Source organism: Macaca thibetana, chromosome 9 (genome assembly GCF_024542745.1).
Source record: "Macaca thibetana thibetana isolate TM-01 chromosome 9, ASM2454274v1, whole genome shotgun sequence".
NCBI classification, from domain to species: domain Eukaryota; kingdom Metazoa; phylum Chordata; class Mammalia; order Primates; family Cercopithecidae; genus Macaca; species Macaca thibetana.
Genome location: NC_065586.1, coordinates 117,616,900 through 117,634,197, shown reverse-complemented (window position 1 = coordinate 117,634,197; position 17,298 = coordinate 117,616,900). Strand labels below are relative to the sequence as shown.

Sequence of the window (17,298 nt, the reverse complement as noted above, 5' to 3'; positions counted from 1 at the left end):
GATTACAGGTGTGAGCCACCATGCCCAGCCCTACATTTTGGTTTATCTTTTTAAAGTGCTCAAAAGTTAGCAGAAATTAGAAGGAATACTTTAACAACAATCAATAATTGTCACAATTGCCCATGTCAGGGTTTGATATTAACAAAAAATACTACCCCGGACTTACATGTAATTTTAAAGTACAATTCCCATTTGTGGTGTTCTTCATATGAGGAGAGTTTAATAACAGAAAGGTCGAAAGTTGAGAGTCTGTTTTCTATATGCTTTATAGTGTATAAAACTAAAACGGGTGTGGAATTTGAGAAGCGTCAGTATAGTTTCCCTGTCAGAGCAGGATTGCATGAATAGTGAGGGGACTTGGATTAGAGACTGGGGTATGAAATATGAAGCATTAAGGGAGAGTGCATGGAGATGACAGCAGCAATCTGCTGTCCTCCTTGAAAGATTCTGAAGAGCCCATCACACAATGCCATGAAATTTAGTCTCATCACTCCCTAGGGAGTTTGAAATTGGCAGCTGTCTCCCTGCAGATGCCTGTGCATGCTCCTTCTAGCCTTTGTTCATCCACTTAGCAGACATTGATTGAGCACCCTGTGTGCCAGGCACCCTCCTGGGCTCTGGGGAGATGAGAGGGTGAGGGATGGCTCCAGTTCTGAGGGGCTCCTAGTCCAGTCCTGGAGGGGAGGCAGAGGAGAACTCTGGCAACAGGAGGGACACAGGTTTGGTTGAAGTTGCAGGAACGTGTTGCATCCCATGGATGTGCATGGAAAGGTGATATTGGCTGTTTGGAAGAATAAGGAGAAAGGAGGTCAGGAAAGGATTCAGGTCTGAGTTGGAAGGAGAGATGTCTCAGAAAGAGAGATGGAATTTCCAAATTATTTAGTATGGAAGGGGAGAACTGTAATAATTGAGCATATGAAGAGGACTGAAGGAATGATGAAATTCTCTGGTGCATTTGAACATAAGTGGGCATATTAGTTACCTGTTGCTGCATAATAAATTGCCCCAAGGTATGGTAGCTTTAAGCAACATTTACTACCTCACCGTTTCCTGGGTCAGGAATGAAGGTGTGGTTTAGCTGGATCTTCCATCTCCAGCTGTCTCACAGGACTGTAAACAAGGAAGGGTTGAGGCTGAGGTCTCATCGGAAGGATTAATTGGGGAAGGAACTGCTCATGTGGTTGCTGTTAGGATTCACTTCCTTGCAGAGGGCCTCAGTTCCTCACTGACTGTTGACTGGGGGCTGCCCACTGTTCCATGCCACGCGGGCCTCTTCATAGGGCAGCTGCTGTCATCAGAGCAAAGGAGGAGCCAGAGAGAGAGAGAGAGAGGATGAGAGCAGGATCACAGAAGTCACAGCCTTTTGTAGCCCAGTGTTGGAAGGGACGGCCACCACTTTTGCTTTTTTCCATTATTAAGCGAGACCCTAGGGAGGAGTTTGCCCAAGGACCTGAATGCCAGGAGACATGGGGATCACTGGAACCCATCTGGGAAAACTGACGGTGGGAGGAATAGAAGACGCTCTTTAGCTCAGAACTCAGGTCCTTTAGAGCCAGGTGGGGAGGATTCCTCAGTAGCAGCAGTGGGACATCCGGGACTGTGTCTCACGTGTCTTTAACACACCAGCATCACGTAACTCCATCATTACTGTGGGTAAATGAGCCTCCTTTCCACCTAAAAATGCCCTGGAGCCCTTTTCTGAAATCCCATAGACAGTTATTCATCTTTAAAGGATTATTTGCTCCTGCAAAAGTTTTTGCCTTTTTAACACTTGGAAATTAACATCTAGAGGCTAAAATTCAGGGGAAAATGGGGACTGCCTATGAGTAAGTTTCTAGTAACGCATGGTGGGCAGTGAACATGTGAAACTGTTATGAGGCAGATCTGCTAGCAGGTGGGTACTGTTGAAGCTTGGAAGTAGAAATACTTTGGTTGGTTTTCACAACTCCTACTTGGTGGTGGAAGCAAGAGGCAGGGGGGTGATTTGTCCTTCTGTTCTTAGTTCAGTCCTTAGACCAGATACGATGAGATTGAAAGGTTGGCCCTTTTAAAAGAAATCTTTTTGAAAAAAGGAAAAAAAAAAGTGAAGGATTTCATGGGGGGATGCTGGATAGAAAGGAAGAGTTAAACAGCCCCTGGGATTGTTTTTAACCACCAAATGCTTTCTGAAACTCACATAATTGATGCAGTTCCAATGATTTATTTAAATACAATCTGAGTATGAGAATGGTGGTCAAAATCCTGGTGGTTAACTAATTTCGTCAATTAAGACAGCCTTGTAAATAAGTACAAAGAGGAGCTGATGAGGCTCCAGAGACCCCTGGGCTCAAAATAAATGGAACCGACATCATTACTATGGGGAAGGAGCTTTTGGCAAATCTGAATTAGTGATTACAAATATGCTAAGAGACTAACAGGGCCTAATGAGAAAATGCTGCTTGATTTTTAACAGGTGCAGTTCAGTGTTAATTACTGATGCCAACATTCTGCTAGACGGAGAGCCACCTATGTTCTAAAAGCAAAATGAGGACTCTCAGCAGAAAGCCTTTAGCCTGCCCCTGTGGAGTGCAGATGACCAAAGTGATTTTGTTGTGTCACGTTGTGCCGTTTTTGGAGGGAAAAAGAAATGGAATTTCAGTGTGTGGGACAAAAACCTAACATATATTTTGCTTTACCAAAAAAAAAAAAAAAAAAAAAAAAAATGGCCAAAAGCAGAAGACGACCACGCCTTTGGATTCAGTGTGCTGGTGTGGTCCTCGCCCTTATGGTTCTCTGGTGGAGAAAGGCTGTGGCTGTGGGGTGGGGTGGCCTGGAAGGTTGGCCCACTAGTTACAGAGGTGGTCAGCCTAGGTTGATCAAGGGCTTTTCACAACAGCAGTGGCATTGAACGTTCATTTTAGAGATGCCAGAAACTCTTAGAAATTCCATTGAGTCTCAAGGGCTTCTGGGGCTTGAAAAGGAAAGACACATTTCTCATCTCCTGGGAAGGTTCCTTTAGTTACCTAAGGCATCATCTTTGCTAATGTGTTAAGCCAACCCCAGGTCCCGGAGTCACTGGAGCTCACAGAGGCTCATTCCCACCTGTGGGCCTCCCCGATGGTGAACTCCCTGGCTGGCTGTGGCCTGCTCTTGCCTCAGAGAGTCCTTATTGGGGCCTGACCAGGGCAGACTTTGGGGGGAATGGTCCCTGGTGTTGGGTTTTCCCTCTGATATTTTTTTCGTTACCTATGTAATCTTAAAGACATGTGCCTCTGGGTTGGGCGCGGTGGCAGTGTAATCCCAGTGCTTTGGGAGGCTGAGGCAGGAGGATCATTTGAGGCCAGGAGCACAAGACCAACTTAGGCAACATAGTGAGACCCCCATTTCTGCAAAAAGTTTAAACCGTTACCTGGGCGTGGTAGTACTCACCTGTAGTTCCAGCTACTCAAGCAGCTGAGGTGGGAGGATTGCTTGAGCCCAGGAGTTTGGGGCTGCAGTGAGCCTTGACTGGGTCTCTGCAGTCCAGCCTGGATGATAGAGCAAGACTCTGTCAAAAAAAAAAAAAAAAAGAAAGAAAGAAAGAAAATGAAAAAAGAAAGAAAAAAAAGAGGTACCTTTGAACATTTGACTTGAGGGAACTCTATTGTCATTTTCATTCCTCACCACTTCTCCAAAAGCAAAGAGACCTAATTGAAACTCAGAGGGCCTGACATTTAACTGATCCATTCCTGACTCCTGTCCATTTGCCACTTTGCTTTATTTTATTTTTATTTTTTGAGATTGAGTTTTGCCCTTGTTGCCCAGGCTAGGGTGCAGTGGCACGATCTCAGCTCACTGCAACCTCTGCCTCCTGGGTTCAAGCGATTTTCCTGCCTCAGCCTCCCAAGTAGCTGGGATTACAGGCACCCACCACCACACCCAGCTAATTTTGTATTTTTTGCAGAGACGGGGTTTCACCATGTTGGTCATGCTGGTCTAGAACTCCTGACCTCAAGTGGTCCACCCTCCTTGGCCTCCCAAAGTGCTTGGGATTACAGGCGTGAGCTACCACACTCGGACTATTTGCCATTTTATTTAATGAAGAAGCAAAATGCCAAGTTTTCCAAGATACATTTTTTCCAGAAAGCAAAGACCTGAAAAGCTTCTTCAAACAAATGTGTGTTATTTCTGCAATTTTTCTTTTTCCTTTATAAATCTACTCATTCCATAAACTATGATTGCGCTTTGGTGGCCTGTCCATGTCATGCTTTCTACCTGTTTATGGATCAGGCACCTTGGATCGGGCACCTTGGCCCCGTCCCCTGCATTACAGCTTGTTTTGAAATGGCATGCATGTGTGGTCAATACAGGGAGGAGGGAAGACAAAAAAAACAAAACAAAGTCAAAGAGAATTATGAAATGGGACAGAAAGCTCATTTTCATTCGAATGACCAGTAGAACTATTTGGTATTCTGCAGTTCGGTCTTGTTTGTCAGAGAACCCATGCTGAGCCATCCTTAGGTGATTAAGAATCAAATTATTATTTTTAAAGTATGTGAGCAAAGTCTCGCTGGATGTTATTAATGTGTGATTGGTATAATAGTAAAGCTGGACTTGAATCATAACTCTATCTCTCTAATCATACTTATTCCTGAGCTTTTACATCAGTCTTGACCACGGGCACATTTTTTCAGCTCTCTGTGCCTCAGAATCCCCTGCCTTAAAATTAGAAGATTGGGTAAATAATCCTGATCCCTTCAGGCTCTGAGAACTGTAATTTAATAGCATCACCATCGTGTAGCATCAGCCATTTCTCTTCTTAAACTACAGCACAGATTTTTTTTTTTTTTTTTTTAATAATAAAGAGGTTACCTTTATGGCTAGATATTTCACAGGGCTCAGGACAGTTATTGCAATTTAATGCTGAGAAGCAAGAAGCTGGCTGAGATAATTAATAGACCACCTCAGTTCTCACCTCCTTCTTAGGTAATGATTTAGGCATAGGGGATTCTTAAAAACCATCTTTTATGCCACTTCGAAGTACGTAAGAACATAGACCAAGAGAGACGGCAGGGGAGAGGGCTCATTCAACGTGACTGTGAAACTGGCACAGAAGCCCTCAGCACCAGCTATTACAGGGGTTCAGGTTCCCCTGGAACCCCTCAGCAGAGAGTAAAGCATTATTGAGCATGAACCAAGTATATTTCAGATCTCGGAAAAGATGATTTTAAAAACTTTTATTATAATCACTACTAAACTGGTTGTTTTGAAGCATAGGTTAATTAGATTTACATTTTCTAGGTTAGTTACTTAGATGTCATTTTAAAGACTTTCTGATGCAAATGTTATGCTTAATCCACCAGTATGTTTAGGGGGAGAAATCATGACTAATGTACTTATCAGCGTGTTTATACTTTACGGAGATTTTTTTCAGCGAAGACATTTCAGCTTTAATCCCAGATCAAGCGGTCTTTGATGAGGACACAGGCATATGTTTGTATTAGCCAACGTTTATGGACTGCTCCCCTGCATCGTGACTTTCCAGGTGCCTCCCATGGAGCAAGTTGCTCAGTCCTTCCACAGCCCAAAGAGGCAGACACTGTTATTTTGCCCTTTTTCATTTGAGGGCTTGCCCTACACCTACCTCATAGGTGGCACAGCTGCCACTTGGACCCAGGTGGTTTTGCACCAGAATTTATGCTCTTGCTAAACTGCTTTCTTCAAATGTAGTTCCATGTTTTGTAAAAACACTGTCGTCGTTGAATGAGAAACATAATGAAAGTAATGGCTCCCCAAAAGCATGCAAAGATCTAGCCCAAGGTATACTCTTGAGAGCAAAGTTGGGGATATGATGCTGTTCTTCCAACTGCCAAGGCCTCTGTGGGTTATTTATTTGTTTATTTTTGAGACAGAGTCCCTCTCATATTGCCCAGGCTGGGGTGCAGTGGTACGAACATGGCTCAGTGCAGTCTTGACCTCCTGGGTTCAAGTGATCCTCCTGCCTCAGCCTCCTGTGTAGCTGGGACCACAGGTGCATGGCACCACGTTTGGCTAAGTGTTAAATTTTTTGCAGAGACGGGGGGGTCTCACTTTGTTGCCTAGGCTGGCCTCGAACGCATAAGCTCAAGCGATCCTCCCGCTCAGCCTCCCAAAGTGTTGGAATTACAGGCTTGAGACACTGTGCCCAGCTGGTTATGAGGTTTTTACATTTATTGTGGTAATAGATGCATAACATAAAATCTGCCATTTAAGTCATTATCAAGTTTAGTAGGCATTAATTACATTCACAGAATTGTGTAACCATCACCACTATTTTCAAAACGTTTTCATCTCTCCAAACAGAAACTTTGTACCCATTAAGCAGTAAGTACTCATTTCCCCCTCCCCCACTGCACCTGGTAACCTCTAACCTACTTTTTGTCTCTATGAATTTGCCTATTCTGTGTATCTTATATAAGTGAAATCAGGATATTTTTCCTTTTGTGTCTGGCTTATTTCACTTAACGAAGGTCCGTCCATATTGTAGCATGAATCATTCCTTTTTATGGCTGAATTATATTCCATTGTATGGATATACCACATTTTGTTCATTCATCTGCTGATGATCACTTGGGTTGCCTCTACCTTTTGGCTATTGTGAGCAATTGGTCTACAAGTATCTGTCCCAGTCCTTACTGTAAGTTTCTCTGGTATATACCTAGGAGTGGAATTGCAGGACCATATGGCATTTGTCTGTTTTGCAAAAGCAAAAATGGGGAAGATCGTGACATTGTTAAAGCGCTAAGTTCAACAGGCGGTGGATGTCCTGCCGCAGCCACCTTTGCGAGCACCTACAAGCAACGGGCATCTAAGAAAACATGGCATGTTGTAATTCACTTCCCACCTCCTCCGGAGAGATCCAGTGGTTGTTTACTGAGCAGAGGGAAGAGTTTCTGCCACTGGTCCTGATGATCAGATTGCCCGGCCCTGTTCTCTGGACACCTCCTGAAAAGCAAACTTTATGTATCAATGTTGGAGTTTAAGCATTAACAGGTGTTTGCCTCCACATCTGCGTGGTGGTGAGCAACAGCAAGTACCTCTGTCCTTGACATGCAAGCTTAGTTGGCACAAATGCTTTCAGAAAAGATGGTTTCAAGTCCCCCAGGCACCTGCTGAAAGTGGGGGGCTGGGATGGGAGAGTAAGATTTTATGCATTTTTGGTTTTTTCTTTTGTTTTGAGACAGAGTGTCACTCTGTCACCCAGGCTGGAGTACAGTGGCACGATCTCAGCTCACTGCGGCCTCTGTCTCCCAGGTTCAAGTGATTCTCTTGCCTCAGCCTCCTGAGTAGCTGGGATTACAGGCACCTGCTACCATGCCTGAGTAATTTTTATCTTTTTAGTAGAGACGGAGTTTCACCATGTTGGCCAGGCTGGCCTCGAACTCCTGGCCTCAAATGATCTGCCCGCCTTGGCCTCCCAAAGTGCTGGGATTACAGGCATGAGCCACTGTACCTGGCATATTTTTTGGATTTTAATGGCAACTCATCTGTTGAAAGAACTGATCTGTTCATGGGGTGGGTGCCTGTGTGAAGGCCGGGATTACAAGAGATTGCTGTCTTCCTGGGTAAATTGGGTGCTGGTACTGGTGGGAGAAAGGCTTGGGAATATCTTTCTGATATCACATGGACACAGTGTTCTACCTGGCACAGAGTAAAACTTTCTATCACCTTCTGGATGTTTATTCTGCTTCTTATCGAACACCTGGGTATTTGGAAATGTCTGGATTTTTTTGCAATGTGGAAGGTAAATATCCAGGTGACAGCCTGGATCTTTAACCTTTCACCCTTCACTTTTCACTTTGGTGTTTTGGTGTCAACAAACTAAATCTACATTCCCAGTTGTCACCTGAGGGTAGCCTGGGATTTAATAGGCATTTTGGGGGAATGAAGGTAACAGAAGAATTCTGAAAAACCTGTCTGGGCCACCTTGTGTCTTTGTGTGGATAGGGTGTGGAATGTTCATGGAATCCGCTTTTTGTATTACACTTGGGAGTTTAGAACATTTTGCTTCAATCTGCTTTGTTTCAATATTGAAATGTTATTTTTAAAAAGTCTTTAGTGAACATGGTTTTGAAGCCCATGCTCTCCTATTCTGTTACTGGCAGATGAAAAATAATGATGAATTCCACAAAGGTTTGGCCATGAGCAGGAAAGAAAGAGTCTCGTGTTGGTTGGTGCAGAATTTCTTCCATCTCTGGCTTTTGTGTTTGTTTTGCCAGATCCATTGGTTCTGCAGGAGGTAGCTACTATTGAATGATTATCTAAGGAGCTGTTTTATTATATTTTTTTGTTGTGTGTGTTGAGATTTCTGTTTGTTTGAAAGGTAGAAATGAGAAAAAAGTAAATAATACCCGTAATCCCAGTGCTTAATTATATAACATACATTGTTAACAATTTGGTATAGTTTTCTTTCTGATTTTAGCTATGTTTATAGTCAGGCTTATACCTTCAGTTCTATATGCATCTTTAGGGTGGTAAATGTGTCTGGTGTTTTTTTTTTTTTTTTTATTTAAATAAATTGGAATCATGAATTAATTGTTTTTCATTTATCAATAACTGTTTAATGACACCTTACCAGGTCTGGACATAATGCTTCATTCTTTTTTATGACTATAGACTACGCTGTTTGAATGAACAATCCATTAGTTCATACAGGATGGACTATACATTCTTAATGTCTCTCTCCTTGACGTTCTTTTGCTCTTACAAGCAGTGCTTGAAGCAGCAGTTTTGTTCATGTGCCTTGAAGTAATTGTGCTATTTTCTGTGGGCTAGCTTTCTAGAAGTAGAATTAACTGGGTCAAAAAAATGTGTGCTGCTAATTTTAATAGGTACCAGCAAGTTATTTTACACAAAGGTTTTTCTCAATTTATGTTCCCATTCTCAACTGGAATCTTTTATTTCCCTACACATTCACCAAGTACTGAATAACACTGATCCTTCTAATTTTTGTTAATCAGCTGGTGAATAACAGTGTCTCATTATTGTTTTAATTTGCATTTCCCTGATCGTTAATGAGGTTAAGCATCTTTTCATATGTTTATTGGGTATTTACATTCCCTCTTCTCTGAAAGCAAAGATGGTGTATGTGCATTTGGCCTAACTGGCAAAAGAATTGTAGCACTGAAAATCTGAGGAATTTAGAAGCATGCATTGTGTATCTTACGTCATCGGAAGAGTCGTTTCTTTAGGTTTATATTGAATCTCCATATGGAAATAGAGTAATAAAAAAACCCCCAAACTTTGTGCTTTTGTTTGCCATCTTTATCAAGTTATTATTGTAGTTTCTTAGCTTGCTATTAAGCAACCACTAATCAATGGTAGGATATCCCCTACAAAAGTGTCCAGCAGTTCCACTGTTGGTGGCGTTGAAGGGCATCCATTTGGAAAATGCTACAGCTCATAAAATTTGGGTCAATAAATCAAATACTGGAGCAATGGTGTAAGAAAATAAATATTAACGGCACTGCATGGGGCAATATTGATCAGGTACCAAGATTTCTGGACGGACAGAAACACCCTGTTTGGTAATTGTGCTTCTCATTGTAAAAACATTTTACAAACGTTAACTTATTAATATTTGTAGTGCATCTCCAGGAAGTAAATATTCAGGGAGCACGTGCTCTTGAAGAGGGATCTTGTATGGAATGCCATGGCCCCAGTGAGAGACTCGAGCTGACCATATCCCCTGGGGTTAAAAAGAGGGAGCAGTGAGCCAAGCTACATATGCCAAGATTTAATGTCTCAGCCGAGTCAGGCAATGTCCCTCCCTGTGCAGTTCAGGTTCAGCTCCATTTGGAATACTCTGTGTGCCAAATCTGGATCCAGGCACAAGAAAGACATTGACAGTTTGAATGGGGTCCAGAGACAGGCACTAGCCGTGATTAAGGGCTTATGGGCATGACATTTGAGCGGGGGCTCAAAGAACTGAATATTTACAGCAGGGATAAATGCTGGATTACATGGCTTGGCAACGTGGGGACCCGTGGCTACATCCCTAAGTTACCTGCCACATGACTGGTTCCCGATAGGCAAAGAGAGAATCATTTCTGTTACCCCTGAGAGCTTGAGGTGAAGGGAGGGTCTCTTTTTGGGTCTGTGACCTTCAAGTAAAATCAAGGAGCTTATACCTATGTGTCCCATGCTCTTAGCATAACGACACCATCGTAGCACCCAGGGATCCAGGATTTACGTAGGGAATTCTCATTGCGCTGGAAGATTTAGCATCCATATCTCCTCCTCCTCCAGAAGACACATTCTGAATGCAAGGTGCTTATCTCTTCTAAGGGGAGATGCAGTAGCATCTTGTTTGGGTCCTGTTACAAGTCTATGGCTCAACCAAGAGCAGAAAGCGAGTCTTTGATGTAGAGTACAGTACAGACTCTCCACTGTCGATCAGATGCCCTTAGATTCATTTTACTGCCAGACATTTTGCCTGCGACAGTGAGGATCAATTTCCCATCACCAGCTCCAGGCTGTTAGACTCTGAAACAGCCTTCATAGTTGTCGGTGACTGCAGCAGCCGAGCAAAGTGACTGCCCAGAACTGTCTTAACTCACTGCTTGTACTCTGTTAAGGAGGAAGGAGGCCAGCCTTCACCCAGTGATCCTTTCTAAGACTGTCGGTGATGAGCAGCGACCTGGTTTTAGAACTCAGCAGCAGTAACTCCACCCTGCAGTCATGGCTTGCATAGAACTCAATGGCTGACATGAAAATCGTGGCTCTCCAGCGTGCTCCTCGCATCTCTAACTCTGTTGGCAGGCTAATCACTGGCGCTGCTTTGCAAAGTGGACAGCTGCTCTGCCCTCCTGTTTTTATAATGGAGTGGTTACGAGATGATTTTCTTTATTCTCTAGTTTCTTGTATCACTCATGTGCTTGCAAATGCTCTGCCTGTATTTGTTTTTTACGTGATTAACCCAAAATACTTGCAGTGCCCAGGGTATGGCTCAGAAGGTCAGTTGAAATTCCTGAAATGATAGCTGAGGTTAGTAGGCCTTGACTGTTTATTTTTTCACTTCATTTCACTGGAATGCCTTGTCCAAAACACCTATAGAGAGTGACTTGGATTCAGATAGAAATACTAAAGCCTTGAACCCTGAAGATACGAGATGTTACATTTTGTAGTAAGGAAAACTCACGCATGTTTGAAAATTTGAGTCCATGGAAATATTTGAAAAGCAGGGGGAGAACATTAGAATGGCATCTCTTCGTGTATTGACAGAACCTTGGGTAGGAGTCACAGTAGCTGATTTTCACATGTGCTGCTTATCTTTGAAAAGTCTCAAGAAGTTTGTGAACAGACTGATATACAACTTGAGTTTTGTAAGGATTCATTGCTCCCATATTTGGAATTTTGGGTATTTCTCTGAGGAACATGTATATCTATTCAGCTACCACCAGAGATGGGAAGGGCAGACCTATGTTCTCAGCTGAAACTTCCTGAGACATCCGGACAACATCTGAGAACTATGAGCTCCTTAGGAGCAATGAGTTAGTTAAGGCAGGACAGAGGTCTTGGAGCAGTGCCTGGCATACAGTAAGTGCTCACTAGTGTTAGTTCTAGATGGTTCTGTGATGCCATAGAGGCTGAAGTGGATGCGCAAACTGGTAGCTCGCCTGCCTGTGGCCATTGGTACCAGGCTGGCTGGTGTTCAGGCTTCCTGGCCACTTGGCCTCTCCTGGAGGAACCCTCACATCCACATTGGTAACAGGCCCACGCTGTACACTGCTGAATACCCCTGCACATCTGAATGTGTCAATATTTGCTTCACAGGTGTTCACCATGATGATGATGGTGGTTTTCATTTCTCATGATTCTTAGTGACAGTTACCCATTTAGAATTTAAGTGATTCTTCTATCCCTTCCTTGCCTCCTTCAGCTTCTTTTTAAATCAAGAAAGCACAGTACTTGGTATTCTGTGCTAGGATTGTTAAATAACCGCCTTTGCTTTGATCTTTTCAGGTACGAAACCAGCACTGGAGCCTCATTATGGAAAGCGTGGTCCCATCTGACAAGGGAAATTATACCTGTGTGGTGGAGAATGAATACGGGTCCATCAATCACACGTACCACCTGGATGTTGTGGGTGAGTTTGCCTCTCCTCGCGTGGCGGCTGCACACCAGCCCGTTCTTGCTTGACTCGTTTGAAAGCGTGAACGTTAAGTCCTGTTTCTCCCAAAAGTTTCAGGAGAATTGGTTCCTTCTTATTCTTTCTACTATCATTTTAGAAGGCTGCTTCTGTCATCTGACAATGTTCTGTTTTCCAGGCAGCCAGGGTTTATGAGCTTTGCATGATCCTCATGGTTCCCAAGCGTCATCTGTGTAAAGTGGACGTGGTATGAAATGTCTGACATTTTGGAAGCGGAGATTGCTCTGAAAATGTTAACTGGGCAGGTGAAAAGGGTACAGATGTGCTGTAGGAGACCTTTGGTTTTAAAAGAGAAGCAATCATTTCCCCAACAGGGCAACTGTAGAACGCCAGCTGAAGAGTAAAGGAAAAGGTCTGAGGACTGAGCCTGTGGTTGGCTGGAAAAAGGTGAATGTTGAGGGCCCGTCACTTCCATCACAAAGTCATTAGACAGTACCAGTTCCGTGTCTGTTCCTGGCAGCTATTTCCTCTGTGCAAAGGGAACCATGTATATGAGCTTATAAATACATTTTTGTCAGAGTGCACAGATAAGTAGGCCATTTTAATTAAACATTGGAGACCACCAAGCCTGTTGTCTTGGAAACTCAAATTTCTTCCCAAGTTTTGCCTGTGATGATGGGGCTTTGTTGTAACTAATGGAGAAAGGATGTTTCTCTGTCTTGGAGGATTGCTAACATATGGAACTCTACCTAAGACATATTTCACTGTTGCAGGATGGCAGGTTAAGATCCTTTCCATGTAGGGGCCATCTTTTCTCTTTCCTGTCATGTGCCATGACTTTCAACCTGCCACCATGAGCCCTTTCTTTTGGTTTGCCCTCCCTAAATGCACATTGCTGACTTCTGCTACAGACTCAACTCAGTTCACACTCACGTTTCGCCGTAATGTGACTGTTGGTAATTCCACAAGCCCACACCACCCACTGTGCCTCTGTAAACAAAGTGTCTCCTGCATCAATGCCTGTGCGTGTGTCCCTAGTATCATCTCACACGTGGGTCTCCTTCAACAAAATATCTTTGAAGAGAGAGACCCCATGGATATTGAAATTGCCCAAAAAGCCACTAACAAATAATCCAAAAGCTTGATTAACCACATTGCAAAGATTTGGTTAATTAAAATTTTAGGTTAACTGAAAAGTAAACAGAACTATTTTGATTTTCTGTCAAGTTAAATGGAATTGGATCTGTAAGACACTCTGCCTTAGAAAGCATGGTATAGCCATTACTTTCATTTGCATATAAGCATTCAGGGAAAATAGTGCTTATTTGAAGATTTGAGTTTTGTTCTTCAGAAGCCTTCAGGCAAAATTTGATAGGGCCTTGAATAATGTTGATACTATAGATGTTCATAAAAGAGTGAGTTTTAGAACTCTTTCCCCATGGAGATATTTGTGGCATGTTTCTTAGTGGAAATTACTATGTTCAGATATTTTACAAAACAAACAAAAAGAGAAGTAACACTCAAATATGAGAAGAAAATGGTTAACATTTATTTTGGCGTTGATACACTATGAATCCATTGATCAAAGAGCCTATGACTTGGCATTTACCTGGGTTCTTGTGTATACTGAATGTGACATAAAAATATTTCTATTTAGGGAAAGAGAGTTAGATTTTGGGCGAAATGTTCTAAATACCTAATTTTGAAATTAAGTAATTTATTGTGGGAAAAAATAATCGTGCTGTAGCAGTCTTTTGGGATTATAGCTTTGCATAGGTCTACAAATCATTCATTAGGCTGGGCTGGGGCCATTCCAGGCATCGTGGAGTCAGATCGCGGCCACTCCGGTCTGGGCTCTTGCTTACAGCAAGTTTTAGGTTGAGTTGTTATGTAAAACATTCAAAAGCCCCTCGCCCCACCTCCCCTTTGAGCTTTCTGGCAGCTCATCCCTGTGAAGCCCTGAAGTCTCTCTTAGAGTTTAGGGTTGGGATTTGGATTGGGCTGCTGAATAATGGAATTGTGCTGTCTAATGTTAATCCCCTGGCAATCAGTCTTGTTGAAAAGAGCGTATGATTCAGTGGTGTAATGTAGAGAGAGCGTGGAGTGTATGGAGTAATGCAGAGAGAGGCCTGATTATGTCACAAATTTGGGAGATCGCCCAGCTAAACACGGGCCAATAATGACACAATGCTGGTTGGGAATATCCATTAAAGCTCAACTCCAATAATTTTCCAAGCCTTGAACCTTCTTTATAAATAGAAGCCAAAAGTCAGTGGAGTATAAGACATTTTCAGTAAAGATGGAAGTGTGAAATACTCTCATCTCTGCTCAAAACCCTAGTAATTGCTTTGTGAAGCACTAATAAAATAAGAATTGAGTCAGCTAAAGAGGCTCATGTAGACGTACAGGGTTGGCAGTCATTCTGAACGTCTCAGCAAGTGGAAACAAAAAGGATTCAGGCTTAAGCAGTGAATTTCTGGTAGCCCACAGGCCCAAATGTGATACACTGCTGTGTGATAACAGCTTTTCAGCCACCTCTCTGTTTCACAGAAAATCAGAAACCCTATCCTAGTGCAAGCGAAGTCCCTTTCTTGCCCACATTCTTTGGGGTTTTATTTTTGTTGCTATGATACATAGATTGTGGTTCAGATATTACGAAGCATCAAGATGGGTGAGATCTTTTTATTGAAATTCTTCCTTGGAAAGGCGTTCCCATAAGCACTTTAATGTAAAAGCCGTGTAATTTAAGTGACATTCTTGTGTTCTGGAATTAAACAGCAAGCCATTGTTGTGTGTAAGGGAAATGCTCTCATTTATGGGAGCCCTTTTAGGAGCCTGGCTTGATCCTCATTAAAATTGACACCATGACTTTTCAGCTATTTACTACAAGGGAAAATTAGTGTGACGCTCCACATTTCGGTAATTGTGGCAATAATAAAATGGGCTTCCCTAAAATAGCTGGCTCCGGGAGGTGGCACATCTTCACCATCATTCATCATTGAGTGGTACCGGAGCCCTGGATTCCGACTGGGGTCCTGTCACTGTGAAGCTGCAACGTTGGGATGACTCATTTCACTTTCCTTGTGTCCAAAAATGAAGGAACCAGAACTCATGAATGTTAGAACAAAAAAGTGGCTTGTGCCATGGAACCAATAGCAGGTTTGTCAGTGGCCATACCTGGGCCCCCTAGTGAATTGGGACAAATTATTTAGCTTTTCCGAGGCTCTGTTTTATCACCAGTAAAATCGGAATGATGATACTGACCTCATTCCTGTGATGGTTGTATTAGGTTTCCTAGGGCACCCCTAACAAATTACTATAAACTAATTGGCTTAAAACAAAAGAAATCTATTCTCTTACAGTTCTGGAGCCTAAAAGTCCAAAATTAAGGTGTTGGCAGGTTCCACGCCCCTCTCCCAGCTTCTGGTAGCTGTCCTTGGCTTGTAGAGGCACCACTCCAATCTCTGCCTCCGTCTTCATGCAATCATGTTCTCACTGTGTGTCTCAAAATCTCCTTCTGTCTTCCTCTTGTGAGGACACCTGTCACTGGATTTAGGGCCCACCATAAATCCAGGATGAGCTAACCTCGATCTTTTTAACTTAATTACCTTTGCAAAGACCTTTTCCTTCAAATAAGGTCACATTCCTAGTTTCCAAGGCTTAGGACGTGGACTTACCTTCTCAAAGGTCACCCTTCAACTCACTACGTTGGTTATGAGGCATCAGTTGGCTTAGCAGATGAAAACATCAGATTGGCGTGTAGGTGGCCAGCAACAAATACTGGTTTCCTCCCTTCCAAACCAGGATTCTTTTGAGGGTTAGAACAGATCTTTAATAGCTTTTATTAGTCTCAATCAGAAGTCTTATTAAACAAACAATGCCATTTTGAGGCTGGGCGCAGTGGCTCACATCTGTAACCCAGCACTTTGGGAGACCGAGGTGGGCGGATCACCTAAAGTCAGGAGTTAAGAGACCAGCCTGGCCAACATGGTGAAACCTCGTTTCTACTAAAACTACAAAAATTAGCCGGGCATTAGGTGGGCACCTGTAATCCCAGCTACTCAGGAAGCTGAGGCAGGAGAATTGCTTTAACCCAGGAGTTGGAGGTTGCAGTGACCCAAGATCGTGCCATTGCACTCCAGCCTGGGCAGCAAGAGTGAAACTCCATCTCAAAAAGAAAACGAAAAAAGAAAGCCAGGCGCAGTGGTTCACGCCTGTAATCCCAGCAATTTGGGAGGCCAAGGCAGGCAGATCACGAGGTCAGGAGTTCAAGATCAGCCTGACCAACATGGTGAAACCCTGTCTCTGCTAAAAATACAAAAATTACCCGGGTGTGGTGGCGCACACCTGTAATCCCAGCTACTCAGGAGGCTGAGGCAGGAGAACTGCTTGAACCCGGGAGGCGAAGGTTGCAGTGAGCTGAGATTGCGCCACTGCACACCAGCCTGGGTGACAGAGCGAGACTCCATCTAAAAAAAAAAAAAAGTCATTTTGGGACCTAGAGAAGTGGCCAGAGGCTGACATTGACATTTCCTCCTGAGGTTTCCACCTTTGACGCATGCTGTCATCGAAGCCGTCCTGAGACTGATTTGGCTGTTGGACTTGCAGGAGAGGGGTGTGGAGTTTGAAGACTTGAAGTTCATGGAGTTGGCCTCTTTACGCCCACCCCTCCCCCTCCCTCACTTTACAGTGGAGGAAGTTCAGGTTCAGCTGGGATAAGTAATTTGCTAAGTTAGGGCTTGGATCAGGCATTCTGGAGCTGGGGCCTGCATGTGGGTGTTCTCCACACCTACTTATATGAATGCTCCTTGCTCGCCAAGCCGACTTTTTCATTTGATGTTCACTGTGGCGTGTTTCAGTAGGGACTGCTGCTGTCACCCCACCCTGCTTTCAGCTCTTTGCTGCAGAAGACAGAATGTACAGGAGAAAAATAAGAACTTAAAAGACTAGTTGCTCTTCCTCACTCATGTAGACGATTTGGCTTTGAATCACGAATTCTTGCTTCTTTTGGGCATTCCAGTTCTGCATCTCCAGAGACCCTCAGGTACGTCAAGCTTTTTGCCTGGTATTTGATATTTTGGGGGACAAAGTACAGTGGAGGTGGAAATGGTGCCTCTGAGTTTTGCCAGGGCCAGATATGTCTTCTCCCCATTCCTTGTTTTTTGTTTTTTTTTGTTTTTGTTTTTGTTTTTTAAGAGACAGAGTTTTGC

At 43.3% G+C, this 17,298-nt stretch overlaps 1 protein-coding gene across 17 annotated transcripts in view; it reads left to right on the top strand.

Annotated features, from left to right (window-relative positions):
• FGFR2 (fibroblast growth factor receptor 2) overlaps positions 1–17,298 on the top strand; it is a 121,910-nt gene that overhangs the window by 47,997 nt on the left and 56,615 nt on the right. For all 17 annotated transcript variants that reach the window (XM_050803956.1, XM_050803955.1, XM_050803954.1 and 14 more), the window contains one exon: positions 11,962–12,085. In XM_050803956.1, coding sequence (XP_050659913.1) covers positions 11,962–12,085 — 124 coding nt within the window. The remainder of the gene's footprint in view (positions 1–11,961; positions 12,086–17,298) is intronic.